We start from the raw sequence: 26,698 nt of genomic DNA, 5'->3' as shown, positions 1-26,698 counted from the left end.
CTCCCCAGGAGAGGCTCAGTTCCTGAGCCCTTTGTCCCACCAGGGCTACACGGATGAGCCCGTGTCCAAGATCCTCTCCCACGTGGAGGAGGGGAATGTAGTGCAGCTAGACCGCTGGGACCTCCGTGCTGAGCCCAACCCCGACGCGGGGCCCGAGGAGCGTGACGAGGGCGCCACTGACCGGGTAGGGCGGCCAGGGCCAGGGGCAGCCGCTACAGTGGGGGCGGGGGGCAGTCTCGGGAGCCCCGGGCTGGCCTCCTCTTTCTCACTTGCCAGTTCAGGGACTTTGGGCAAATCTCTTCGTTTCTCCAGACTTTCAGCTTCTTCCGTACAATGGTAATAATGGTACTCCGCAAGCTAGTTGTTATTCAGCCACTTGGCAAATGTTTACTGAATATCTGCCACATGCCAGGCACCATTTTAAGCGGCAACAAAGCAAAGTCCCTGTTCTCACAGAGCTCCTAGAGAATATGGCACTTTGGGGAAGAAGCATCATGGGGGACAGAAAGCCAGGGAAGAGAGTGTCAGCAGAGCTGGGGCTGTTTTGTGTGTGGGGCACTTGGAGGAGCCTCACCGGAGCCGGAAGCCGAGAGGGCAGAGCCTCAGGCGGGGAACTGGCTGGAGGAAGAACTTTGTGGTAGATCCTCTTAACTGGGGGAAAGGCTTCCAAAAATGCATGGGCTTAGCGAGCCTGGTGGCCCCTGGCCTGGGCCAGGCCAGAGCAGGGAGGGGTCTGTTAGGCCCAGCCCTCATGCTGGGCCCGTGACCTTTTTCCAGCTGCCCCTGGATGTCTTCAACAACTACTTCAGCCTGGGCTTCGATGCCCACGTCACCCTGGAGTTTCACGAGTCTCGAGGTTGGCAACCTCTTGCTGAGGAGGCATTGGGAGGCTGGGGAGGAAGAGACACAGGAGGGTCCCTGAGAGGGTCAGAACTTGCCCCCAGCAGTAAAAGAAAGGCACTTGTTCCCAGCCCTTCCTCCTCGCCCCAGCTTGGGAAGCCCCAGCAGGTTCAGAATGACTGACTGTCCCCTGTTTCTTATCGCCACCCAGAGGCCAACCCAGAGAAATTCAACAGCCGCTTTCGAAATAAGATGTTCTACGCCGGGGTGAGTCTGGGGTCTGCCAGCAATAGCCCCCACCATGCCCACTATTCTACCACCTAAGCCCCCTGCCCACCTGTGTCTGCTAGGCCACAGGACCCCTTCTGGGCAGTGGTAAGGGAAAGTCTCTGTTACCAGATGGTGATGCCCTCTGTCTCCCACAGACAGCCTTCTCCGACTTCCTGATGGGCAGCTCTAAGGACTTGGCCAAGCACATCCGAGTGGTGGTAAATGGACCAAGCTGGCAGGCAGAGTGGGTGGGCCCAGCAGAGAGGGAGGCTGCCTTGGCACGGCTGTATAGCTTACACCCTCCCCTGTTCCTGCCTCCAGTGTGATGGAACCGACCTGACCCCCAAGATCCAGGACCTGAAGCCCCAGTGCATTGTTTTCCTGAATATTCCCAGGTGAGGAGGGGAGGGCTCTGTGTGGGCCCAGCTGTCTCCATCCTGCAGGACTGTCCTCTGAAGGCCCTTGTGTTGCCTTCCCCTCCAGGTACTGCGCAGGCACCATGCCCTGGGGCCACCCTGGGGAGCACCACGACTTTGAGCCCCAGCGGCATGATGATGGCTACCTCGAAGTCATTGGCTTTACCATGACGTCCCTGGTGAGTGGGCCAGCAAGGGACCTGCCTGGAGCCCCGGCTCTGCTTTGCCCCTGGCTCTGTCCCCACAGTGACCAACAATACTGTTCCAAGATGGAAGGGGGGCGTTTACCAAACTTCCTTTCACTGGCCGAGATAGGAGAATTCATGCTCATCTCCCTGGCTGGGGTCTCCCCTTCCCTCCCTCCCTTCCCCCAGCAGGGTCTCGCTCTTCCCTCAGCTCTCTGACTGGGGTATTGTCCTCCCTCTCTGCTCTCTGTCTGGAGGGTCACTGTCATTGTGCTCCCTGGCCAGAGCATCCCTGGGGGGAACAGAGCTGGGGGCCCCACTGCCCCTGCCCTGGCGCCTGACCTGAGCCTTTTGCGCCCACAGGCAGCGCTGCAGGTGGGCGGGCACGGTGAGCGGCTGACACAGTGCCGCGAGGTGGTGCTCACCACGTCTAAGGCCATCCCGGTGCAGGTGGATGGCGAGCCCTGCAAACTCGCGGCCTCTCGTATTCGCATCGCCCTGCGCAACCAGGCCACCATGGTGCAGAAGGCCAAGCGGCGGAGTGCCGCCCCCTTGCATAGCGAGTACGTCCCCCTCCTGGCCACCTGCCCTGGACCCAAGGCCAGACTCTGCCCCTCTCTTGAGCCTTGGTTTCCCCAGCCGGAAAGGGGGCCTCCAGTCCCTCTGCCCCAGGGAAGCTGGGCAGGGCCCCTCAGTCTGCCCCTCAGTGGCTGGCTGAGGATCCTTGCCGTGTGCCCTCTTCCCACCTTCCGCCCCGTGCCTCAGCCAGCAGCCTGTGCCTGAGCAGCTGCGGATCCAGGTGAGCAGAGTCAGCATGCATGACTACGAGGCCCTGCATTACGATAAGGAGCAGCTCAAGGAGGCCTGTGAGTGACAGTTGGGGGCAAGGAGCTGCCGAGCCCTGGGCGGGGGTGGGGGGGGGGGATACGGCCAGCTGCTGACGGCCTGCTCTGTCCCCCAGCCGTGCCACTGGGCACCGTGGTGGTCCCAGGAGACAGCGACCTAGAGCTCTGCCGGGCGCACATTGAGAGGCTCCAGCAGGTGAGGGAGGGGGTCAGGAGCCCGTCCCGCTTGTGCCCAGCTGCTGCAGTTTCCTTTCTCTCCCAACTCCCGGCCTCCGCTTCTCTCAGCAGGAGCACGAAGGTGCTGGAGCCAAGTCCCCCACCTGCCAGAAACTGTCCCCCAAGTGGTGCTTCCTGGACGGTGAGTGGCCCTGAAGGACCAGCTCCTGGCAGTCCCGGGCTGTGTCCTGCCCCCTCCCTCAGGGCTCCTGGTGGGGCAGCAGAAAATCTGGGCCTGGACAAGGGCCTCCTGTCCCCTCAGCCGGCTCTCTGCCTTCCCCACAGCCACCACTGCCAGCCGCTTCTACAGGATCGACCGGGCCCAGGTGAGCACTCGCGGCCCTCCATCCATCGCTGGCTCCGAGCCACCCGAGGGCCCTCTCTTGTTGGCCCACACTTCCACAGATGGGCTCCCCCGCCCTCAGTCCTCATACTGTGTCACGCCCGCACACCTGCTCGGGCCGCAGATAGGGCATGGCCCTGCCCTCCAGACTGGCACGCACGCAGCCCAACAGTGAAGGGAGCTGGCATTCCCAGAAAAGTCTTGCTGGGTGGGTGCGAGGGCCTGGGAACACAGATGCTGCCCAGCGAGACACAGATGCTAAGGCACTTCTGCCCAGAGGCTGGGCGACCTGGGTAAAGGCTCAACAGTGGGAAGGGGCTGGGAAGCCGAGGGGAAGAGAGACTGGCAGGGCCCCTCACCTGGCTTGCGCCTGCTCGCGTTCATGCTCCTAGCAGAGGCTTCTCCAGGTCCGTTGGCCTTGCCCCTGCACCCCCACCATCGGTGGCCCTGGAAGATCCTGACCCTTGGTCCCTGACCTCCCCACCCACAGGAACACCTCAACTATGTGACTGAGATCGCACAGGATGAGATTTATATTCTGGACCCTGAGCTGCTGGGGGCATCGGCCCGGCCTGACCTCCCAACCCCCACTTCCCCTCTTCCCACCTCCCCCTGTTCACCCACACTCCGGTGAGTCCTGCTGCTCCTCCAGCCCCCTGGCTCTAAACCCCACCCACAAGCCAGAAGCTCCTGAAGTCCCACCTTCAACACCAGACACGTGTCCGGTGTCAAGCTAGCTGCCGGGTCCCCACAGGCTGAGTCATTGGCAGAGAACCGAACCTGGCCACACCCAGTTGACCGGTCCCTTGCCCCCAGGAAAGTGGCGTCACTGACCATCCTGCTGCGCTGGGTTCCCCGCCTCCCCCCCCACCCCCACTTCTCTATGAGTCCTGTTCCCCATCCCCCAACATCCAAGCACTCCAACCTCACCCCTCCACCCACCCACCCTCCATCCCCGCTGCCCAGCACCGTGCCCTTCCCAGGTTGTCCGGGCCTCAAGTTTGCCTTCCTCTGCACTTGTCCTTCCTGCCTCAGACACTTCCCCCGTTCCTCGTGGAGCTGCCCCCTCCACTCAGACCGCAGCTTGGGAGTTTCCTCCTCAGAGGAGTCTTCCCAGGAACCCCAGCTGAAGTTGCTGTGCGATCACACCGCGCTGTCTCTGTTCCTCAGCGCTTCCCACTCTCAGAACGCCTTATATATTTGTTGACTTGTTCGTCTCCCTGACTGGAATGTAAGCTCCGTGCGAGCGAGCTCTCGGTCTTGCTCACGGCTGTATCACCAGCACCCAGAACAGCACCTGCCATGTAGGCAACAAACTGTTGAAGGAACGCAGGGAGCACCTTGGGGCGGGGAGGGGGACCAGCTGGGCCTGTGCCGTCGCCGGCTCACATCTCACCCCGCTCTGCTTGCAGGTCACTGCCAGGGGATGTGGCACCCCCCAAAGGTGAGGGCTCTCCCTTCTCCCCAGCCCCAGGTGGGGTGGAGCCCACACATATCCTCCCACAACCGGCAAGGTCCGCACGGTCACACGGACCACAGCCGAGCCCTCAGCACACGTGCCCCGGCAGGCCCGCCCTCCCCACAGCACGTTCGTGCACCGACACGACACGAGCCAGGGCCTCTGGCCCCAGAGTGTAACAGGCAGGTGTTCTGTGCAGGTGAAGAGCTGATTGAGGCCGCCAAGAGGAACAACTTCTGTAAGGTACTAGCGAGGGGCTCTGGCTTCTCCCCTCTGTGCCATGTGGGGCGGGGCCTCGGGGTGGGGCCAAGGGTTGGCCTGTTTGGGAGCCAGCCACTGGCCCGCTGCAGAATCTCCATGGTGATTGTCCCATTCCACCTTGTCCCCGTCCCTGTCCCGCTCCCGGTGTCCATAGGGGCTTCCTGGCGCAGCCTGCCTGTCCCCGGTGCTCAGAAAGGAACAAGTCTTAGAGGAACCGCAGGCTCCAGGGCTTGGTCATCAGTGGTCCTGGGGAGTTCATGGGCCCCTGGGGTGTGAGAAGCCCAGTGTCTCTCCCCTACGCTCCAGAAAGATCCCCAGAGAGATGATGTGTGAGCACAGTAGTGTCAGGCCTGCGGCCTGTATGAGATGGGGCGTTTCTGTGGCTGGCAGGGGGGTGGCCCTGAGGAGCCCCAGCCCTGCTCTCTGCCTCCTGCCCTCAGCTCCAGGAGCTGCACCGAGCTGGGGGCGACCTCATGCACCGGGACGAGCAGAGCCGCACGCTCCTGCACCATGCGGTCAGCACGGGCAGCAAGGAAGTGGTCCGCTACCTGCTGGACCACGGTGAGCTGTGCCACTGGGGGCCCTGGGGCTGGGGGCCGCAGCGGGAGGAGGGGAGGGCGCCAGGCCTCTCTGACCTCCCCCTCCCCTCTTCTCCAGCGCCCCCAGAGATCCTTGATGCTGTGGAGGAGAAGTGAGTATCTGGGCATCGGGAGACCTTGGTTGCTCTGGAACCTGCCCTGTCTTCATCTAGCCCTTCCCACTCGGTTCATGGTCAGAGCCCATAAGCCCTTCCAGGCCACCTCTGTCCTGCCCTTGCCCCACAGCTCTGAGCTTCGTGCTCTAATAGCCCTCTGGAGACAGACGAGAGGGCTCTGAGAACAGGATGGGGGTCCACAGCCAGCCCCTGTTTCCACAGTGGGGAGACCTGTCTGCACCAGGCAGCGGCCTTGGGCCAGCGTACCATCTGCCACTACATCGTGGAGGCTGGGGCCTCTCTCATGAAGACAGACCAGCAGGTGAGCAGACTAGCAGGAAGTCCACACCAGCACAAACCAACCCTTTCCCAAACTCGGTCCCTTGTAAGTGGGGAGCCACAGGGGAGGGCCGCCGCTCGGGACCGAAGCTGTTCTTCAGCCAGCATAGTCCGGATCCTGAGAAACCTGGGCCAGCGGAGGGTGGGGGGTGGATGACTGCCTGGCCTTTGAGGCTTCTGCCTCCCCCACTGGCAGCCCGGAGGGAAGGTTCCCTGCCCTCTCCCAAGCCTGGGGCGGGGGGTCAACAGGTCCCTGAACTGATGGCGGCAACCCCCTCATCCAGGGCGACACCCCCCGGCAGCGGGCCGAGAAGGCTCAGGACACCGAGCTCGCCGCCTACCTAGAGAACCGGCAGCACTACCAGATGATCCAGCGGGAGGACCAAGAGACGGCTGTGTAGCTGTGAGGCTGACACCAGGGCAGCGAGGAGGGACAGGGCCAGCCTGAGGACGAGCCCCCTCATCTCCCACCTCACTGCCACATTCCAGTCGGACTACCACGGGGGGACCCATGCCCCAGGGAAGGAGCCCCGTGCTGCTCCCTGAGGAGCCACCCGCCCCGGACGAGGGTTGGACTCTGAGGAGCTGGGGGATCTCCCCTGTCCCCCTGAGGCCCCAGCCTGACCCAGGGCCTACGGGGGAACAGGAAACTGGACTGGGCTGGGCAGGCCTTTGGGGGACTGGGGCTGGACCACTTCAGGGCAGCCCTCGCCCTCACCGCAGCAGGTGCCCTCGTGGGGTTTAGGAGTAGAGGGGGAGGGCAGAGGGGCTTGAGGCCCTATCAGGGAGCCTTCAGGAAGAGGCTTCCTAAGCCACCTGCTCCTTTAGGGCCCCCACCCTGGGCCTCCTGGCAGCTTGGGCCCTCTCTCCTGCCCCGACTCCACCCTTCCCAGGGCTTCCTTCCAGAAACAGAGCCTGCTGCATTTGCCTGCCCGCTGCCCTGCTTGGCACCTACCCCTGGTGACCCTCCCTATGTACTCAGTCATTTCATCGCCGCCCGACTGTGTGGCCTGGGGGTTGGAGTGGGGCTCTCGTGGTGACATGTTTACAGCTGGGTGTGACTCAGTAAAGTGGATTTTTTTCCTTTCTGCTCTTTTTTTTTTTTTTTTTTTTTTTTTTTGGCTGGGAAGGTCTTCCAGAAGCAGTGGGGTCTGGTGGAGGGGGACTGGACACCCTGGACCCAGACCCCTTTGGGGAGGGGGGCGTGCCAGGACCTGGCCGAGACCTGACCTCTGCCTGGCTGCCTAGCTCGGCGGGGCCGGGGGGAGGAGCTGATTTCCTCTCGCTTCCCGCTTCCCGCAGGGACGATAACAATGAAAGTGAAAGAGAGGTGGGGCGGGGGTGAGGCCTGTATTCTTTGGCCCCTTTGCCCTATGGCCTTGGGCAAGCTCCTTCCCCCAGGCCTCAGTTGCATCTACTGTTTAGGGGATCGGGTGAGGTGATCCCCCAAGGTCGGAAGGGGTGGGCATTTGCAGCTGCCGCCGTGGCTGCATCTGGAACTTCTCAGACGGCTCTCGTCAGCTCCCTAGCCTTACCAAATCCAGCCTGCGGGCTCCTCCTCCAACAACTTCCCCCAGCTCCCGCCCCCGAAAACCTGCGCTCCTGGAAAGGCACGGCGTCCCCTGCGTCCGAGCGCCTTCTCGGGGGCTCAGTGTCCCCAGGCTCCCCCAACACTGAGCGGAGCATCTCCCTGCTCACTTGGTGAAGCGACCCTAGGTGGGGGCTTGCGCTCCTTCCCCAGCAGCTAAGGGGGCGCAAAGGGCCGGTCCTCGACGGGGTTAGTCATCGGGGGACTGAGCCGCACATAGGCTGGAACGCGGGCCCCTCGCCGAGCGCCGGAACCCGTCACAACCCCGGGGTTACCAGCTCCCTCCCAGTCTGCATCCTCCCAGTCTCCCCTCCCCGGGAGGAGAGGCAGACGTCCAGCGGGGAAAGAGGACGGCCCCGGGGAGGGGGCGGGGGCGGGAAGCTGGGGCTCGGGCAGGGGCCAGGGGTGCCGAGGCAGGGCAGAAGCTTGGGGCCGGGAGACCCCGGGCTCAGAAGACGGGGGACCGGCAGAGCCCGTCGTCTGAGCGCGGACGGCCCGGGCGGGGCGAGCGGGGGGTGGTGCGGGGACCCGCGGCGGGAAGCCGGGGTAGAAGCGCCCGGGACGCGCGGGGCGGGAGCGGAGGCGGGGACGCCGGGGTCTGGGGGCGGCGCGGGTTTGAGGGGAGGGGGCGGGGCGGGTCCTTCCTCGGGGGGGGGGGGAGGGCGGGGAGGGGGCGGGGGCCCATGTGACCGGCTCAGACCGGTTCTGGAGACAAAAGGGGCCGCGGCGGCCGGAGCGGGACGGGCCCGGAGCGGGAGGGAGCGCAGCACCGCGGGCAGCGAGCGAGTGAGCGCGCGGGGTCCCGGCGGGCGTGCGGCGGCGGCCTCGGCCCCTCGCCCGCTGGGCCCCAGCCGCCCTGGGGGCCGGAGGCAGGGTGGGGGTCTGAGCTGCGTCCTGGGCTCCAGGCCCTCCCCAGGGAGACGCCTCCGGCTGTGCGCCCCGGCTAGCGGCGAGGGGCCGGCCCCAGAATCCTGCCGCCGCCCCAGCCCGAAAGCCTGGACTGTGGGGACGGGGGTGGGAGGTGCGCGCGTGCGGCCCCACGTGGGGAAGGGGGCAGGCGGGGGGACTCTGACCCGACCTCTCCCCCCACCCCCACCCCCAGGATGCAGCACCGAGGCTTCCTCCTCCTCGCCCTCCTCACCCTGCTGGCGCTCACCACCGCGGTGGCCAAAAAGAAAGGTGATACGGGGTGTGGGGGATTGAAGGAGGGCTGGAGACGGGCCAGTGAGGCTGGCGACCTCTGGCCTGGCCGCCGGGGTTCCGAGGCCAGGACCCCAGGAAACGGCCCCCGAGTGAGTCTCTCGTGCCGCGAGGTCCTGAGCTCCGTTCCCCGTGTGTCTTAGACAAAGTGAAGAAGGGCGGCCCGGGGAACGAGTGCGCGGAGTGGACCTGGGGGCCCTGCACCCCCAGCAGCAAGGACTGCGGCGTGGGTTTCCGCGAGGGTACCTGTGGGGCCCAGACCCAGCGCGTCCGGTGCAGGGTGCCCTGCAACTGGAAGAAGGAGTTTGGAGGTGAGGCGGGGCGCAGGCGGAGGGCAGGAAAAGGGGGGCACAGCCTCACTGAAACCTGGGCAGGTCTGTGGCCTCCAGCCACTGGGCCGCCCCGCTGATCCTGGGCACTCTCCCGCCAGCCGACTGCAAGTACAAGTTTGAGAGCTGGGGAGCGTGTGATGGGGGCACAGGCACGAAGGCCCGCCAAGGCACCCTGAAGAAGGCGCGGTACAATGCCCAGTGCCAGGAGACCATCCGCGTGACCAAGCCTTGCACCCCCAAGACCAAAGCCAAGGCCAAAGGTCAGGGAAGTGGGAGAGGGTTGTGGGGTCATAGCGGGGGGCCGGGGGGGGGGCGGCTGCACCACCTGTGAAAGGGAACGGTTAAGCCTGAAGTTTTGGACTTTGGAGAAGGACTTCTTGACATCTCTGCACTTGGTTTCCCTGTCTGTAGAGATAGCTTAGGGGGCACATACCGAGGGGGGCCCGCGGAAGGTACTCATGGGTTATTAAATCTTCTGGCCCAGATGGAAGCACAAACCCGCTCTGTGGTGTTGGAGCATTTTGCTTAGGGTTCAGGGAAGTTGACTGACCTGGAAGGACTTGCCTTTGTCATCTCTCCAGCCAGAGGGAGCATTGGGTCAGCTTGGGTCCTTTCCAGTATTGAAAGGACTTCACAGCCCACACTTGTGCTATCCCTTAGCTCCTTCCTGATTCACAGCAGCCTAGAGAGGCCATCAGGGCAGAGGTGAATCAGCCCACTTCTTAGGTGAGGAGGCCGAGACTGAGGGCGGCTGGGACCAAGAGCCTGAAGGTTTTCTGAACCCCAGTGAAAGTATAAGTTGGTGTGGGGCAGGTCCAGCATCAATATGGCTGCACTGTCCCCCTGGCCACCAGGTCAGCTGATCCGGAGCCACTAGGGGGCAGAATTTTCTCCCTGATGTATGTGCAGGGGGGTCTCTCCTGGTCCCCAGGACTCCTCTAACGCATTATTTCTCACTTGTTTTACAGCCAAGAAAGGGAAGGGAAAGGACTAGCAGCCAGGTCTGGATGCCAAGGAGCCCGGGGCCTGTGCCCTCCCTCCCACGGGGCCAAGATCGAACCTACCAGTGCCTTTTGTCTACTCATTAGCTTTATCAATCATACCCTGCTTCTTTCCTTTCACTTCTCCACCCCCAAGTGTCCCAAATGGGGAGGAACAAGGGACTGTGGACCACTTGAGCCTCCTGCCCCAGAGGGATGTGATTCCCGGTACCCCCTTTTGTCCTTCCCCACAAAGATGCCATTACTAAGAAACAAATAAACCGTTGTGTTTTTTTTTCCCCCCAATAAAAGCTTTTCTTTTAATATATAAAAGCCCCTTCCCAGGGAGTTTGCTGTGGTAATTTGTTGGGGCGGGAACTGGTGGCTTTTAGGGGCCGGGGGGCTTGGCGGTGAATGCCCCCCAGAGCTCATGGGAAAAGCAGAACGGTTATGAGAATTTCTCCCAGGGCCCCTACTGACTCCTGAAAGGGGACCCCCATCAAGTCACCTGAGCCTTTCAGTCTGGTCTTTCCAGGGGTCACACCAGGACTGGGAGGGAACCTGGAAGATTCCCTAGAACTGACACTCCCCACGTCAGCCACACTCAACCAAAGGCCTTTTGGTACGGCCCGGCCCTCGCTGTCACTGAAGCCTGTGACAGTCAAGTCCGCAGCCATTCTCGCCTGTGACCCGGGCCTCCCTCACTGCAGAAGCCTGCTGGGAGAACGCTTCAGAATCCGTTGGGCCTCTCTGCTCAGCATGGGACCTCAGGAAGCCAGACCTCAGTTCCTGAGTGTGCACCCCTGACCTCCCAGCTACCCCATCCTGAACGTGCAGGGCTGCGAGGGGCATGTGGCAGGGGGCCCTGAGAGCCCACCCACCCAGAGCCTGGCTGAACAGCTGCAGCAAGGGGAGAGCTCTGCCCCTGGAACGGGACCCGGGAGGAGGGGCTGAGCCTACATGCGGGGTGCAGCAGGGAGAAAGCACCAACTACGGCACAATGGGGGACCCGAGCCTTCCACTCCCTTCCGAAGCCTCCTTTCCAGAGCAGTGGCTCCTTTGCTCCTCCCAAGGGGGATTCTGGGCTTTTACTTCCCTCCAGATGTCATTATTTCAGCCATGCTGGTTGGTCACAGTGGGGCAGGTGCCCCAGGAGGCCAGCGCCTCCCAGCTCCCTGAGGCAGGGCAACAGAGGTGGGCCAGGCAGTCTTGGTTCAGACGCTTCTGGGGCTGACCCTCCTCAGCCTGAGCAGAGATCTGGTCTCTCTGAATCCTGCCAGAGATTCTTCCTGAGCCTCACGGGGTCTTGGGGACCTCAGTTCTCTTCAGCGAACGTGAACACGGAGAGATGCTTCCAAATCTCTCCCTGACAGCCACGGGAGAGACCACATGGCTCAGCACACACACGTGACCACCAGCACCTTCTGGGGCACCCTTGCCTGCCTACCTGGCAGTGCCGATGTTCCGATACTGGCACAGCAGCAGGTGCCTGAAGGTCTTTTTGAAGGTGGCATTGCAGAGGGCATAGCAGGCAGGGTTGATGGTGCTGTTGACGTAGCAGAGCCAGTAGCCGATGGACCACACCGTGTCGGGAATGCAGCTGTGGCAGAAGGTGTTCACCAGGACCATGACGTTGTAGGGCGTCCAGGTGAGAATGAAGGCCAGCAGGATGGCAAAGATGGTCCGTGTCACCTTGCGCTCCCGGGCCGCCATCTGCCGCTTCTTGCGCACCTGGTTGCGGGCAATGCTGGCGAACTTGCGGGCCACGTTGGCCGCCGGACGCATGCCAGCTGGTGTGGCGGGAACGATCTCGATGGCTGTCACGCATTCGTTGCCCGTCTGCTTTGTCACAATCTGGATCTTGGACCATTTGGAGGCCGGGTTGAGGGCCCGTGGCTGTAGGGGAGGGGCGGGCAGGGCAGGCGCGGTGGCCTCTGTGGTGGACAGCTCTGTGGGTGGTCGTTCCTTGGTGTTCTGCGTGGCACTGCCGGAGCTGGACTCATTGGAAGTGTCCTTGTCGGCCACCGGGCGCGGCGGCGGTGGCAGAACCGGTGGGGGCGCCTCCTCCAGCTTGCCGTTGCGCAGCTCCTCTTGAGCGGCTTCCCCCGGTGGGGGTTTCTTGATGCTCTGCTTCATCAGGGGGCTCTTGAGGAAGGCCAGAGTCTTGGCCTTCTTCTCCTTAGGGCCCTCGGGCCGGTGCTTGTGAACCCGGCTGCGACTGGCCAGGGAGATGTGAATGTAGAGCACCGTCATGATGACCACGGGCAGGTAGAAGGCAGCGATGGCTGTGCCGAAGGTCACTGCTGGGTTGGACAGGAACTGGATGAAGCACTGGTTGTCTGGCACGGTCCGCTTGCCCACCACAAACTGCCAGAACAAGATGGCAGGTGCCCAGAGCACGAAGGACAGGACCCAGGCAGCGGCGATCATGAGGCCCGCCATCTTGGTGGTGCGCCGGGCCGGGTAGGTGAGGGGCTTGGTGACGCAGAAGTACCGGTCAAAGCTGATAATGAGAAGGTTCATGACAGAGGCGTTGCTCACCACGTAGTCTAGGGCCAGCCACAAGTCACAGACCACGGCGCCCAGAGGCCAGTAGCCCTTGATGATGTACACGGTGTAGAGGTTCATGGAGAAAGCGCCTATGATGAGATCGGCACACGCGAGGCTGAAGAGGAAGTAGTTGTTGACCGTCTGCAGCTGCCTGTTGACCTTGATAGACAGCATCACCAGGATGTTGCCCACGACAGTCACCAGGCTCAACGAGCCTGTCACCGTGGCGATGAATATCATCTCCACCGTCTCGTAGCGGTTATGGGTCGATGTGACCAAGCGTACAGACTGGTTGCCCGAGCTGCCGTTGACTGGTGTGAAGTTCGCCATTTTGGTTAGCGGTAGTGGGCGGGCAGTGTCTGGAGAAGGAAGGAGAGAGAGAGAAAAGGATGAGCTGGAGAACTGGATTGCAGAGGTAACTCAAGGTGACAGAGGGACATCATCACGCAGAACCTTAGAGAACTCTGACCCATCCCTTCGTTCATCTCTTACTGAGTGCCTACTTTGTGCAAGCACTGTTCTCGGTGCAGGAGTTACGGACGTGAATGAGACACACGCGGCCCCCACTCTCACGGAGCTTACAGCCTGATCAGGGCAGACACACAGACACGTGAGCAACAAAAAAAGTGCTCGAACACAAGGCAGGGCAACAGTAGAGTGAGGGAGTCAGAGGACAGATAGGGATGCTGCCTTGTTGGGTGATCAGTGAAGGCCTCTCCAAGGAGGTGATATCCGGACAGTGGCGAGGAGACAGCCATGTGAAGAGCTGCAGAGGTGGCTTACTCAGGGGCAATGGCCAGAGCAAAGGTCCTGAGGCACGTGTGGGGCACAGACAGAAGGCCAGTGTGTGCAGGGCCCACAGAAGCAATGGGGAGGGCTTGAGTGGTCCCAGAGGTCAGCATGTGGCTCCGGCCGGAAGTGTTCGTTCGTTTACCTCCTCGTTCTGTAACCAAACGTCACCAGGGGACCTGTTCTCAATCCTTACAGAAGGTACTGAGGACAAAGGCAAGGATACATATTAGCAGCTAATACTTAACTAAGTTTCTGTGCTTTTTATAAATATTAATTTATTTCTTCCTCACGACAAATCTGTGAGGTAGAATCCTAGATTTTTCACTACTTACAGATGAGGAAACTGAGGCACGGAGATGTTAAATAACCTGACCAAGGTTCCACAAAGTCCTTGACGTGTTGCTGTCCCAGAGCTAAGGATTCTGGCAGAAGGAGGCCCAGAGAGCCAGAAGAGGCAGTAATCCCACCTCGGGGAGGGCTTCTGGGATGACCAGAGGGGGCACGGAGAGGGAAGCCTCAAGGACGAGGAGGAGAGTGTCATGTAGCGAGGCTCGGGAGGTACATGCCATTGAGACATCCCCCCACCAGCCCTCCCTCCCAGCCCCAGTGCAGTGTCGGCGGGGGGGGGGGGGGGCCTCAGTGCAGGGGAGTCAGGGACTGTCCACAGCCAGCGGGAGTAGGTGGGAGCTGAGGACCGTGAGGAATCAGAAGCCTAGAAGCCTAGAGGGCCCGCCAGCCAAGCAAAGGCACACATGGCTTCCAAGGGGCCAGGGCCAGCCTTCACCCCGACCGAGAACCCAAAGGAAGCCCGAAGGGAACCCAGAGTGTCTCAGGGGGAAGAGGGGCAGTGCTGCAGGGGAGTCTGTCGCAGCCAGAGCACCCCCCCCCCCGCCCCAGCACACGGCCTGCGCCCCCTCCCACCCAGGTTCCTCTTCATCTCTCCCCCGCCTTCCTCTCCCATACACGTGAGAGGGGCCCACGCCCGGCGCGCGGTGCCAGGGCAGCCGTTCAGCCCAGCCTCCTTCACACCCGCCAACATGCACACCATTACACACACGCACAGGGGCCCCCTCCCAGCCCCGCCAGCCCTGAGCACTGTCGTATACACAGCGTCCGTGTGTGTGTGAGAGAGAGAGAGAGAGAGAGAGAGGCGGGGTGTGTGGAGCAAGGAGCAGTCCCGCTGCAGCCCAGGCTCCAAGGCCAGTAGGGTGTAGCCGTGTGGCCTTAGACAAGCCACCTCACCTTCCTGCCCTTCTCTTGCTCATTTGCTATATAGAGAGGACTGAGTCCTGGGACCCCGCCCAAGCAGCTGTGGGGATCAGCAACTAGACTTTCCATCTCCAGCATGAAAATGTGCCACAGGCTGAAGGCAGGTGTCAGGGTGACTCCCCCCGCCCAAGCCTGGCCTCGACTCCCCTCGTTCACCACTGCAGACACAGCCCCAGCCTCCTAGCCTGGCATTTCATGCTCACCTGTCCAAACCCTTGGTTCCCAGGAGGAAAGGCTCAAAGAGGGGTGTGGCCATCTCCAAGGTCACAAACGAGTCAAGGGCAAAGACTGAACACCACCCTCCCTGGGGTCTCCGACAGCTCCTTTCAGCTTGGAGAGATTCCGGGTGTCGCCCTCGGAGCTGGGGCCGCCAGCATGGAGAGGCTGCCCTCCCCAGGCCCATGCAGGCAGGTGCAGGGTGGGCAACGGTCCGCCAGCTCCAAGGAGAGCCTTGCTTTCACCTCCCCAGGCCAGGACGCAGGCCAGCGAGATGGGAACAGGGTTGGAGGTGCCAAATATGAAAAACATAATAGCCTTGGTTTATTAACTATGAGTCAGGAACCCCTCTGAGTTTTTTATATAGATTATCTGGTTTAATCCTTGCAGAAGCCTGATAAGGCAGGTACTAATAGTATCCCCATCTCACTGATGTAAGTATCTTTTTACAGATGAGGACAATGTTAATTAGCTGGCCCAAAGTCATCCAGTGTGTAAGTAGGGGCAGGGGCAGGGGCAGGATTAGAACCCAGGAGCCACCTTCTCAACCTCAACCCGCCTCAGGTTGATTTCCTGCCTCTACTCGCCACTGTTCAAAACCAGAGAACTAAGGATCCCCTCCCACTCCTTGCCGGCCCCCCTACTTAGCTTTCCCAGAAGAGGAGAGACCTCTTTCTTGTCTCCTTCGGGGACATCTTGTCTCCAAGGAGGTGGCAGGTGGTTTAGTTCCGCTCTGGGTCCTCTTGGGAAAGCTGCCAGCGGCAGAAAAGGTGAGGCATGGTGTCTCCCGCCCCCCACACCACCATCTTTCTGGGGGGTCTCCCGGAGGCATTCAGACAGCAATTCTCTCTGGGGGCGTTTACTCTGTGATCCAGGCCCGCCCGAGATGTGGGGAGGAAGGAGACGCTGCCCAGGGCTGTGCACACCACTAGATGGCAATGTCGAGCCCTGGGTACCAGCTCCGGACTCCGGGAGGGCGGCCGCTCTTCCCGCCGCCCCCAACTCCAACGCGACCGCGAGCACAGAGGAGGCTCCAGGGCAGGGCCTCCCAGGGGAAGGACGCGGTTCTCCCCACCCCTTCACCCCCTCCCCCGCCAAGGCCCGCCTGGGAGCTGCCCTCGACTCCACGCGGGTTCAGTGGTGGAAAAGTTAAGGGCGCCCGACTTACACTCGGCCCCGCCGAGGAACATGTGGGCGGGAAGGCGAGTGCGAGTTCTGTTTGTGTGTGATTACTGGGGAGCGCGAGTAGAAGCTAGTAGCTGCATGTGCGTGTGTGCGCGCTCGGCCACGCCTGGATACCAGTGTGCCCGTGTGCGCGTGAGCGGGCCCGGGCCATGTGGACACGTGCTTGTGCATGCGTGTGCGGTCCCGGAGTGCTGTGGCCTGGGGGATGCACACGATTCGAGTGTGCCCTGTCCCTGTGAGTTTGTGTACAGGAGCAAAGGCAGGGTCCACAGTAGGTGACCTGACTCGGTCCAAAAGCCCCTGCCAGGAGACTCAGCTCAGACTTGGGCTGTCTCAGCACAGAGAAGATCAAGTCAAGAGCCAGTGTCTGGATCGTGCTCCGCTCGTGGGTGGGGAAGGGTCGTGGCCAGGACAGCAAGGTTAGACTACAATCTGGGCTGCAACGGGTACCCTGACCTTGGGGCATCGCCTCAGCTGGCACCCAGTGGTGTCCCCGGTCCCAACGCTGCGGTGTGGGTGGCGTCCCAGCCTGTGACTGACTTCTGTCGAGGGGGCGCTGCTTGAGTCGCCCCACTAGCCTTACAGGACACCAGGCTCAGCTCAGCCTGCCCGCGGAGCATTATGCCCAAAGGGTGCCCAGTCCGCCCGCGAGAGTGTACCAGCAGCACCCCAAAACGCGGAGGCCCAGCCAGGGCTTGGGTCAGTTGAGTGTAATATTCTAACGCTCCCACGCTTCTAACCTTGCACCCCGCCAGAGAGGCACCGTCTGGCCCCAGCATCTTGAGTGGGCACCTGATTTCTCAAGCCCTGGGCCTGGGAAGACCTGGAGGGTATTATTTGGGCTCATCTAGAGGCTCCTCCAGAGGCTCCTCCAGGTCTCCGTCCTGGTCGATGGGGCCCTGGCTCTCTGGTGCCCCGCCCTCCCCCCAAAGCCCTAGCACGCAGTTCTTGCAGCCTCTGGGCGTGGGCACCATGCTTTCCCGGGTTCTGGAGCACCCCCCCCCCTTTTCCGGACGAGAACGGAGCGCGTGCTCTGGACGACGTGGGGAGGGGGTTGGGGTGTGGGTCCTTGGTTCTTAGGCATTCACTGTAGGGATCTGGGAAGGCTGTGGCCCCTGAATCCGTCCTTGGGGCGGGAGAAGAGACTCAAGAGTTCACAGGAGGGAGAAGGAGCTCAGGAAATTAGGAATCGACATTGCGCTGACACTTCCGCCACTGGGCCTGGGGCTTGGCTCTGGCTCTCCCGGGCTCGGAGCCTGGGCAACCGCAGGGAGTAGTCCTGGAGTGGGGGAGGGGCACCGGGAGAGGGTAGGGGTGTTTCCGTCGGGGTTCAAGGTCGCGGATGGAGGACTTCGTGGACCGGAGTGGGCTGGCAGCTCCGGGGGTGGGGGGCGGGGAGACGGGCGGGAAAAAGGCCCCTTAGGGCTCCAGCGCCCGGCGCCCTCCAGAGCTGCCAGTGGGAGGGCTGGAGTGCGGGGTCCCGCCCCCGACGGCTGCTCCAGGTGCCTTGAGGGCTGTGGGCGGGCACCCCCTCCCCCGACCTCCTGAATGTCCATTCCTTCCCAGAGGCGCACCTGGAGAAGCTTCCGAGACTCTGGGTCTTTCTTCCAGCGGGGCCCCTCACCCACCGGCCCTGTGCAGCTCCCAGCACCGCTCTCGCCCCCAAAGGAGCCTGGGGACCCGTCCCAGTGGGACTCGCCTCCGGGGAGCCTCAGAGGGTCCGAGAGCCCCGCGTCCTTCTCTCGCAACCGTGTCCCCCCGCCCCCGCTCCGCCGCGGAGTCACTTACCAGACACCTCCGCCCCGGTCCCCTCGCACCTGACAGACGGCAGGACCAGCGGGCGGCCCGTGGGCCAGCGGGCGGGGCGCACGGCCGGGCCGGGGGCGGGGACGGGGTGCCAAGGGGCGGCCCCTGCTCCGCCCGCAGCTCCCGGCGCTGTGGCTTCGACTCGCGCTCACGCTCGCACTTTTCCCCGAGCCGCGTGATGTCACGGGGAAGCAGCCAATCGTGGTGGGGCCGCGCCGCCCGCCCCGGACCGGCCACCCAACTGCGACGCTCGGGGGGCACCACCCGGGGCGTCGGGGACCCCAGCTACGCGCGCCCCTCACTGGAACCGGCCGGCAGCTCCCAGCTCGGGCACGGTGGGGCACCGCCCACGGTCAACAGTACGGCTTAGCGGGGGGCGCTGCCCTCCCGGGAGGCAGAGATGGGGGGAGGGTGGGGTGTCCGCGTTGTCATGGGGACGCGGCGCCCCCTCGCGGGGTGGGGAGGGAGCTGGCAGCCCCGTCTGGCTGCGCTCTCCGCCTCCGCTCTGACCAAACACCCGGGCCCCGGAGGTGGTCTTGCGCCCAGCCCGGACCTCACTCCCTACGGGTCTCCGCTCACAGTGGGACCTCGGAGGCGCGAGTGTTTGACCCCAACGAGAGGTTACGGGTGGGTGGGGTCGGCTCAGCCGTCACGGTTCCGTCGGGGCGGAGAGCCGAGGGCCGGCAGTTTCCAGTCTCAGGGCCGCATGTTGGCCGCCGGGCAGCCAGAGAAGAGGGGCCGTCGGGGCCTGGGAAGGAGCTGGAGAGAGGACAGGCAACAGTCCGCCAGGGAGAAAGAAGCCCGCCCATCGCGCACAATGCCCGCTTGGCCCCCCACCCCCACCGCCTGGCTCCCCGCTCCCGAACTCCAGGCCGGAGAAGGGGTGCGCATCCTCCCTCCAGCCCTAGGATGGGACGCGAACCCATTCAGCCGCGGCCTGGTGGGCGAGTTCACTGATGCCTGTGAGGGAAAGCTGATTGCCCAAGGTCACCTGGGGCGGAGCCCGGAACGAGACCCCAGAGGGCGAGCTGCCGGTCTCTTAAGGTCTCCGCGAACCTCAGTGGCCGGAGCCTGAGGATTCGGGGCCTTGCCTGCGCGAAGCGGGAGGGCCTGGGAGTCTGCGGCTGAGGCGCCCGCGGGACTGAGTCGGTGGCTTCAGCACCTCGGAGAGCTCCGCCCGACCGCCGCGACACCCGCGTTTCCGCCTCCATCGGAGATGGCCCTTCCTGGGGCCAGCCAGGGTTGGTTTCGTCTCCCCACGCCTAGGCCCTGAGGCCTGTCACCCCCAAACTCTTTGAGCACAAACACCCGGTTAACCTTCAGACCGCTGATTCCTTGTCCTGGAAAAACAACATAGGTCCCGCCCCGCCTTGCTCCAGGACAGGGTGGGGGTGCTGTGAGGGGGACTGCAGAGGCAGGTAAGGCAGTGGGAGGAGAGGCGGCAGGAGCTGCCAGAGAAGGGGTAGGAACTGGGGCAAGACCCAGCGCTGCGGGGCTTTTGGTGTGTTCTCCATGCTGAATGAGGAGGTGAAGGTCCAGACCAGTGCTCCCCAGGGCAGCGGGAGTTGGCTGTCTAGGTAAGAGTGAGAAGCCATCGTCCTTTACATGAATGATCTGGTCTCCCATGAGCCTCATAACCAATGTCCAAAGAAGCTATTGTTTTTGCTCCCACTTCACAGGTGAGGAAACAGGCTCAGTTGGTTCCTAGGACAATCAGATGACAGTCCTGCCTTTGTTCCACTTTGTCATATCTCTCCTAGGGTCCAGGACAGGGTAGCACTCCTAGGAAGGTGGTAGTGTTGTGTGTGTGTGGAATGGAGGGGTTGGGGAGGCCAGATACTTAAAAAGTTAAACAAGGGAAACAAGCCAGGCTAAGGACAGAAAGCCACAGAAACCAGAGATGTCTCCAACCATTGCCTTGAGTTCCAAAGAAACTGTATCAGGCAAAGCTGCTTCCATTTCCCTGAAATCCTTACCATTGGGTGGGGTTGACCCCTCCAATTCAGAACCGACAGGACTGTGGAGAGCCAAGGGACCTAATTTTGTCCTGGGCCCTTGGGGCCAATTGGCTCCACAGACAACTTGGGTCCATAGAACTTCTCTGAACCTAATTCCTTGTCTCTAGATGGGATTGCCAAGCTCTGCCCTGCTGACCCAACTTGTTACGAGAAGGGGCCCAGAGGCTTTACTACTAGTAGAGGATTCTATCCACCAGGCAAGGGCTTTCCAAGGAAAGGGGTTGATGTGGAGACGGAAAGGCTGTAGGAGCCTCCGAGAGGTAGCTGCTGGGTTCATCCTTGGCCAGACAGGGCAGATGCAAGGCAGACAGGACCAAGTTTGGATCATCTCATCCACAAGGCTTCTTCATACCCTGTTTTCCAAAATAACAAAGTAGGGTTCCCCTCTGGGTTTAAATCCTGGCTCCATCAGTTAGATGTGTGGTCTGGGGGTAACACCAGTACTTAGAGGGCTTTTGTGATGAGAATCAAAATAAGAATCCTTGGCGCATGGTTTACACTAAACAAATTCATAGTCCCTACTGTCAAAACAAGGAATTCTTCCTCTCCCTGGGGGGTGGGGTTGGGGGGGGGGACATGTGGGTAGAGTGCAGGGATTGCAGTGGGGTGCTCTTCTTCCATCCTTCAGTAACTCATATCCCCACCTCTTCAAGGAAGCCTGGTCCTAACCGCTCCAGTGCTCTCTGACCTCGAATGACTCGAAATTATAGAGCTGCAAGTAACTTTAAGAGGTTACATAATCCAAGCCCTGTATCCTACTACAAGGGAGGAAAGCGAAGCAAAGAAAAGGCTTGCCCAAGGTCACACAGCTAGCTGATGTGTCTTTTAGTCCAGAGTCCACTCTTACAATTTGCTAGAAAATTCCAGTGTTTGTGACTATGTAATAACTCTTCACATTTTCACACTGTTTTGTATTACCTGCTCAACCATTTGATCTTTTGGTTTTGTCCCTGTTGGGATAGAATCTGTAATTCTACATGCCCCACAGCATCTGGGACAGAGGCACACAAGAGACAGTCAAGAAATAGCTGTTGCTGGCAAAAATCCCTGGGGTGGCTGTTTTTCCTGTGCGCTTCTGTAAGAGTGGGGCAAATATCTTTCCCCTACTTTCTAGCAAATGGCATTTTGAGGGATGCCTGTAGACAAGACCAAGCTCCCTTCCTGGCCAGCCCAGACACCCATTATGGGTGGTTTCTGGAGACTAGAGGGGACCCGGCTTTTTGGCCAGTTACATCTTCATTCCAGACCCACAGTCCTGGGTAGGAAGCAATCAACAGTGACTTTCTGTCATTCCTACATACCCACCTGTCACTGTTAAGGCTGCCCTAATCGTTAGCAGACCTGGGGCAAGCAGGGGGTGGCGGTACAGAGATGTAGTACGAAGCCAGCTTCTTCTGAGGGGACAGATGGGGCTCCCCACGTAGGACAGCAGCCCCAGAAACAGTGCCTGAGAGAACCTGGGCCCAGCTTGGTTCAATGACGCTGCCCCCTACCAATCACCACCCCCTCCTCCATCCTCCATGGAAACAAACAGAGAAGAGCCTGGTGAGGGCCATGTCATCACTTTAATGATGTAGATCTTTGGTGTTTCCCTCATTAGCAGTCAGACTATCCCCTCTCCTCCCACCACAATGTTTCTATGATGAGTTACAAACAGAAAAGAAATCACATTTTCATACTAAAAACAAAATAATCAGAGCCTTGATTTCTCCACTAGAAACTACACGTACAGTTCAAGATTCCACATGCAACACCTTAAATCACAGACCGAGACCTCACATTCTGACCTGGAGTCTCATCCCCTCCCCCAGCCTTGGGCTGGCTTTGGCCTAGGCTCAGCTAATACTGCCACCCACAGGTGCTGCTCTGAGGGCCTGGGGGCCGGGGGAGAGGAGCCTGGTGGACAAGCCCTGGGGGCCGGCCAGCCTACACCCCCCACTCCTGAGTGAGGACCTGCCCACCATCCCTTGACTCTATCCTCTATCAGGCAAGCAGGCTGCCCCCCCTCCCTTCACTCCATGGTTGTCCCCCATCAGTAAGTGCAGGAAGTCCCTGTCCTCAGGAATCTGGGAGCCTGGCCTGACCCTGACTGTGGTCTCTAGGGGATAAGATGATACAGAGAGGCTGAAGCTCTGGAAGGCTCAGAGATGGAGGTGGTTCCTGGGGGCCAGGCTGCTCCTCCTGCTCTTGGGTTCCTAGTGGCTCTGCCCATGCAACAGGTAGTCAGGGCAAAGGTGCCCCACTGGCCACTGTCCAGGATGGTTTGGCCCAGATCTGGAAGACGGTTCACCCTTCTAAGGCTCTCTGCCCAGGGGCGAGTCTCTTAAGCCATGTTTCTAAGAGAAAGGGGGGGTTCATGGCAGGGATAGCCACTTCCTCCTCCATTCACACGTAGCACAGCAGCATGGCTCCCCTGGGCTCCAGATCCTGGAAGGTTCTAGTCCCCTGAGGCAAGCCTTGCCCATTCAACTGCCTCATGCCCACTGACTCTGACTTCCTCTCGACCCCCCACCCTCTTGCTCCTGTTCCCTGATGCAGCCCGCAGCTCTTCCGCGTGTACAGTTCTGAGTCAGCTGTGAGGTCCGGTTTCTGCTCAGCGGTTCGAGGGGAAGCACCAGTACACACGTGTGTCTCTACCTGTTCCGTGGCTCCCTGCTGGGGCCTGCAGCTTCCCCCCTGCTGCCACCACCGCCATCAGCAAGGTGGTTGTTATTGGTCAGGTCGCAGTGCAGGGCTGGTCCTTCGGTGCTGGGAAGGGGGAGGGGGAGGGGGGCGGGGACAGAGGAGGAAGAGGGCAGGGTGGGCTGGGGCAGCTCCCGCCCAGGGACACCAGGCTGGTCCCAGCAGGCTGTCCGGGGGCTCAGGCCCCGCTCTGCCAGCTGCCCAGGCTCCGGGAGCAGTCCCCGAGAGGCGGAGGGCCGGGGCGAGGAGGCACGGGCGGAGGTGGGCTCAGCGCCTGTCTGGGAGCCACGGTGGATGCGGTGGCTGACGATGATGCTGTTGCCGAAGCCGCCCATGGAGGCCATGGTGGTGCTCTGCTCTCGCTGCACCACAGCTGTCATGCCCCCTTCTGCCATCAGCCGCTGGATCCTGCTGAGGGCATCTTCCCCGCTCGCACCAGACTCCGAGCCCTCACCTGGAAGGCATGGAACACAAGACAGAGGGAATTTGTGGCTGGCCGGGGCCTCTGAGGCAGGCAGGCCACTGTGAGTAGGAGCTGGGGGATTCTTTGCCAAAAGCAAAAATGAGAAGAGTCTAATTCCCTCCTTCTGAGAATCAGAGACTTGAAAGCTAGACAAGACTCCCCAAATGATCATCATTTCCATTTCTGTTTTACCAGTGGGGAAACTGAGGCTTAGGATGGCATGAGGTGGCCAAGGCCACTCAGCCAGTTAAGAAGCAGAGCTGGACCAGAAGACCCTTCCGACACAAGTGGCAGACTAATTACCACACGAGTGGCTTGCTTTGTCTGCCCTCTGCCTGTCTTGGGTAACCTGGGAGACCCAGCCCCGGACAGGGCATGCTGCCTGGTCTGTAGAAAGAGAGGGCAACTACAGGGTATGGCCCAAAAGCAAACAGTCTGCTCTACTTCATTTCAAAACTGCTGTCTTCTCTGTGTTTTGTTTACTTTCTAAAAGTCCACAAGGAAGACTGGATTTTTAACTGTTCCCTAGAAGGTATTCTGTCTCCTCTCTTCCTCCTTTCCCCACCAGCTTTCCCAAGCTGTTTCCCATTTACTATTCTCCTTGGGCTGGGCTGGATGCCTGATACCCTCATCTTCCCCTGGAGACAGCCAACTGCCCAGACCTGAGGCTTCAGCCCGCATCTCCAGGGAGAGAAAGAAGGTTCTGTTCCTTCCCCAAAGGCCTGAGCATTCCTTTGTGTGGGAGCAGAGGAGACTTAGGCTCAAATCTGTCCCGCACTCACTAGCTGTGTGACCTTGAACAAGTCGCTTAACATCCACCTCCTTCAGTTTCCAGACTTTATAAAAGGGATGAAAACAACTAGCTTACACAGGGTAGAGGAAATGAGATAATGGCACACAGTGGGCACTCAGTCAGTGGTGGCTGTAGTGATTAACCTGGGGTCTGTGAGTGGGGCTCTGTCCTGAGGACCTTCCCTCCGCCTGTGCTCAGCCCTCGGTGGGCTGATCTGAGGCTGTGGGCAACTATGATCAAGGCTCCTGGGCTGCTAGGGCTGGCACTACTGAACTATCAATTTATTTCCTTTGGCTACTTGCTGGCCATTTTGGGATTTTGCAGATTTGGGGGCGCTGATGGTGAGGGTTTTTCTTTTTTGAGTACTTATTGTCAACAGCTATTTTTGTAAGACTTTTTTTGTTCCCTCCCTGTCCAGTCCCTTTTCTCCGCTTTCCTTGTTAGAGCTGCATTTCCAGCCAGTTTCACAGCTTCATGGTGTCTAAAGCCCCATTAGATCTTTCCCTCCTTGTTAGTGCTTGGCAGTCTCATGTTATGGGTCTTAGATGATTCTCATCAACATTAAGCAGTGGGGACTCTGCCTGGGTTTTCACTTATGTGCGGCTTGTTTTTCCCAGTCCACTCTACTTATCCACCGCCCCCCGCCCCCGCCACCTGCCGGCCCTCAAGGTGGCTGCCCTTCCAAGCTTCCCCCTCAGAAAGCTCAGTGCCAACTCCCAGGGCAGAAGAAAAGGATCTGAAAGGTTCTCAGCACTTCTCTCAGGGGGAGAAGCCTTCCCACAGTGGGGCAGAGGGTAAGAGGAAAGGTCAACCTAGGGCCTCAGTGCCAGCAGAGCTACCACCCTGTGAGCCAAAAGAGCTGCCTGGCGAGGCCCCCTGGGGACCTCCTTGTGCTCACTGCCACCCCCACTGCTTTCCAAGAACTCTGTGCACTGAGGGCCTCCCCAGCTGGGTCTGGGATGTGCAGTGGGCTGGCCCAAGGCCCGCTGGCACTGGAACTCATTGTGCTGGGCTCTGTGCCTGGTGAACTATCAGCTCTTCTCATGTAGCTCACTTCCAGGGGCAGGACAGGGCTGCCTTGGCGCCCTAAGGGAGGTGCCACAGCCAGGCCCTCAGGGAGCCTGGTCCCGCCTGCCCTTTCCCACTGCACCCATGGCTCTGGTCTTGGCCACCTTTCACCATGACTGTGGCTGTATTCCCTGATCTTGCTGATCTCTCCCCTTTCCACCCAGCCTCCACGCTGCTATTACCATTCTAATTAATCTCGGATTCACTGAGTTCTGGTTAAGTCCATAATCTGTTTAAAACCCAGCAGCAACAAAAGCCCTCAAAGTTGTCAGGATGCCTTAGCATTACATTTAAGGGCCCTCTGGTCAGGTCCGAGCCACTTCCCAGACTATCCCCTCTTCTTGCACCAATGACCACACCAAACCCAACTAGGCACTTCTGTGTGCCTTCCAATCCCCTGCTCACGTACACCAGGGACACACTGTGGATGTCAAGGTCAACCAGCTCTCTCCCTGAGCCCTCGAAGTGTCCCACTCTTCTCTGAGTTATCTGTGGCTGTGGCATCTCCCTTCTGGTCTCCAAGTCCCTGAAGGTCTCAGAATAAATTTTATTTATCTTTGGGTCCAGTGTCTAATGCACGGCTTTGCACTTAGTGTCTATTTGTCACGTGAATGTGTGGCTGAATAAAAGGGCTCCCAGGCTGCTTACAGGTGCTTCAGACTTAAGGCAGTTTCTGAAACCTAGTCACATGTCGCTCCTCTGCTATGGGAGAAGTACTTACGTGTTTGTTTCCTTTCTGGATTTTTTTTTTTTTTTTTTAATTTTAAGAGCGAGAGAGACTGAGAGAGAATCCCAGGCAGGCTCCGAGCTGTCAGCACGGAGTCCAATGTGGGGCTCAAACCCAAGAACCTTGAGACTGTGACCTGAGTCAAAGTTGGATGCGCAGCAGACTGAGCCACCCAGTTGCCCCTGGACTTGCTTTTTGAAGGGAGAGATGATGGCTTCATCTCTGAATCGGATTCTCTCTGCAACACCTTTGGATTCATGGTGCCTAACACAGTATCATCCATAAAGTAAGTGCTCAAAAGAGACTGGATGGAAGAAGTTAAACTGTGCCCATAGATGACTTCCTCATGCTTGTGCACACAGCTGTGAGCTATGCTTCTCTCTCGGGAACCCTAAGCCAAGGCTAAGAGCTGGCACTAGAGGCAGCTGGCACATTCTTCAAGAAGAAAACACACTGGGGCCTAAAGGAAAAGGCAGCCGTGGCTGGGGATCCAAGCTATTAGCTCGAGGAGCAGTGGTGGCCACAGAGGTTAATTCTACTGTCTCTTTCCCTAGCAAAAGCATTTCTTTCTGTCTTTGAAAAATGGGAAATTGAGTTAGTGTTGACAGGACATTTTTTCCTTGGCAAGTTCTAAGGTACTTTCTGGATGTGGATGCCAGGATGGGATCAGCAAGTTCCCATAAATGCCCTGTAACTGCATTTAATTCTGGGGCTGTCACTGACCAGAAGAGGGGAGCCAGGCTGAGTGGGAAGAGGAGCTGTGCTTCCTGCCCTCAGGGGACCCGCTGGCTTTCTAGTCCCTCACTTTCCACATTCGCTTTTCTCTGGCCCCGGGCCCAGGCTACTGCAGTGGGGCTAATAACTCTCATCTTCACCAGACAAGAAGGAGCCCCGGGCAAGCCTTCTCCGAGATCAGAGACAGAAGAGTACAGCACAGCCACGCTCAGGGGTGGGCTCTTGCTCCGTTAAGTCCATTCATTCCACACACTTCCTGAGCACCTACTGTATGCCAGGCGGGCACTGTTTCAGTGAGGGGAGCAAGCAGTGAGCCCTGGGAACGCACCCCTCCCTTTCTGAGTGACAGGGCAGGGAAGGTTTAAAGGTGGACAAGCTAAAAAGCTGACACCTGCAAATTCCCCCTGGGGCAGGCTCTTCCTGGAC

General features: G+C 60.3%; 4 protein-coding genes across 16 annotated transcripts in view; 2 read left to right on the top strand and 2 right to left on the bottom strand.

Moving 5' to 3' along the window:
- DGKZ (diacylglycerol kinase zeta) overlaps nt 1–6,956 on the top strand; it is a 42,614-nt gene extending 35,658 nt beyond the window's left edge. For 6 of the 7 annotated variants that reach the window (XM_040495315.1, XM_040495318.1, XM_040495317.1 and 3 more), the window contains 18 exons: nt 44–184; nt 778–856; nt 1,052–1,107; nt 1,266–1,328; nt 1,432–1,505; nt 1,594–1,705; nt 2,075–2,274; nt 2,477–2,577; nt 2,673–2,752; nt 2,845–2,914; nt 3,058–3,098; nt 3,606–3,745; nt 4,528–4,559; nt 4,774–4,817; nt 5,276–5,396; nt 5,493–5,526; nt 5,752–5,851; nt 6,153–6,956. In XM_040495315.1, coding sequence (XP_040351249.1) covers nt 44–184; nt 778–856; nt 1,052–1,107; nt 1,266–1,328; nt 1,432–1,505; nt 1,594–1,705; nt 2,075–2,274; nt 2,477–2,577; nt 2,673–2,752; nt 2,845–2,914; nt 3,058–3,098; nt 3,606–3,745; nt 4,528–4,559; nt 4,774–4,817; nt 5,276–5,396; nt 5,493–5,526; nt 5,752–5,851; nt 6,153–6,269 — 1,605 coding nt within the window. In that variant the 3' untranslated portion in view covers nt 6,270–6,956. Of the gene's footprint in view, nt 1–43; nt 185–777; nt 857–1,051; nt 1,108–1,265; nt 1,329–1,431; nt 1,506–1,593; nt 1,706–2,074; nt 2,275–2,476; nt 2,578–2,672; nt 2,753–2,841; nt 2,915–3,057; nt 3,099–3,605; nt 3,746–4,527; nt 4,560–4,773; nt 4,818–5,275; nt 5,397–5,492; nt 5,527–5,751; nt 5,852–6,152 lie in introns of all 7 variants that reach the window. The other variant, XM_040495314.1, reaches the window with a different exon arrangement.
- Nucleotides 6,957–8,134: 1,178 nt separating this feature from the next.
- On the top strand, nt 8,135–10,301 carry MDK (midkine). The gene is made up of 5 exons (XM_040495321.1): nt 8,135–8,242; nt 8,559–8,635; nt 8,800–8,967; nt 9,087–9,248; nt 9,957–10,301. Exons 2-5 carry the CDS (start codon nt 8,560–8,562, stop codon nt 9,980–9,982), a joined length of 432 nt encoding a protein of 143 aa, XP_040351255.1. The 5' UTR covers nt 8,135–8,242; nt 8,559; the 3' UTR covers nt 9,983–10,301.
- A 40-nt stretch (nt 10,302–10,341) lies between these two features.
- On the bottom strand, nt 10,342–17,902 carry CHRM4 (cholinergic receptor muscarinic 4). Its single transcript, XM_040495320.1, has 2 exons — nt 17,769–17,902; nt 10,342–12,877 (listed from the first exon to the last, which is right to left on the bottom strand). The coding sequence occupies exon 2, from the start codon at nt 12,846–12,848 to the stop codon at nt 11,412–11,414; it is 1,437 nt and encodes a 478-aa protein (XP_040351254.1). The 5' UTR covers nt 12,849–12,877; nt 17,769–17,902; the 3' UTR covers nt 10,342–11,411.
- Nucleotides 17,903–21,347: 3,445 nt separating this feature from the next.
- AMBRA1 (autophagy and beclin 1 regulator 1) overlaps nt 21,348–26,698 on the bottom strand; it is a 179,436-nt gene continuing 174,085 nt past the window's right edge. For all 7 annotated transcript variants that reach the window (XM_040495303.1, XM_040495306.1, XM_040495307.1 and 4 more), the window contains one exon: nt 21,348–22,940. In XM_040495303.1, the coding sequence (XP_040351237.1) occupies nt 22,438–22,940 (503 nt within the window). In that variant the 3' untranslated portion in view covers nt 21,348–22,437. The remainder of the gene's footprint in view (nt 22,941–26,698) is intronic.

The sequence above is a fragment of the Herpailurus yagouaroundi genome, unplaced genomic scaffold, assembly GCF_014898765.1.
Source record: "Herpailurus yagouaroundi ecotype Mexico unplaced genomic scaffold, PumYag 187, whole genome shotgun sequence".
NCBI lineage: Eukaryota > Metazoa > Chordata > Mammalia > Carnivora > Felidae > Herpailurus > Herpailurus yagouaroundi.
Note: the sequence above shows the minus strand (reverse complement) of the source record. Positions and strands in the feature narration are given on the sequence as shown.

Coding starts and splice junctions, on each gene's coding strand:
- MDK (XM_040495321.1), top strand. CDS start 8,560: ATGCAGCACCGAGGCTTCCTCCTCCTCGCCCTCCTCACCCTGCTGGCG. Junction 8,636..8,799: donor CGCGGTGGCCAAAAAGAAAG/GTGATACGGGGT, acceptor CGTGTGTCTTAG/ACAAAGTGAAGAAGGGCGGC. Junction 8,968..9,086: donor CTGGAAGAAGGAGTTTGGAG/GTGAGGCGGGGC, acceptor CTCTCCCGCCAG/CCGACTGCAAGTACAAGTTT.
- CHRM4 (XM_040495320.1), bottom strand. CDS start 12,848: ATGGCGAACTTCACACCAGTCAACGGCAGCTCGGGCAACCAGTCTGTA.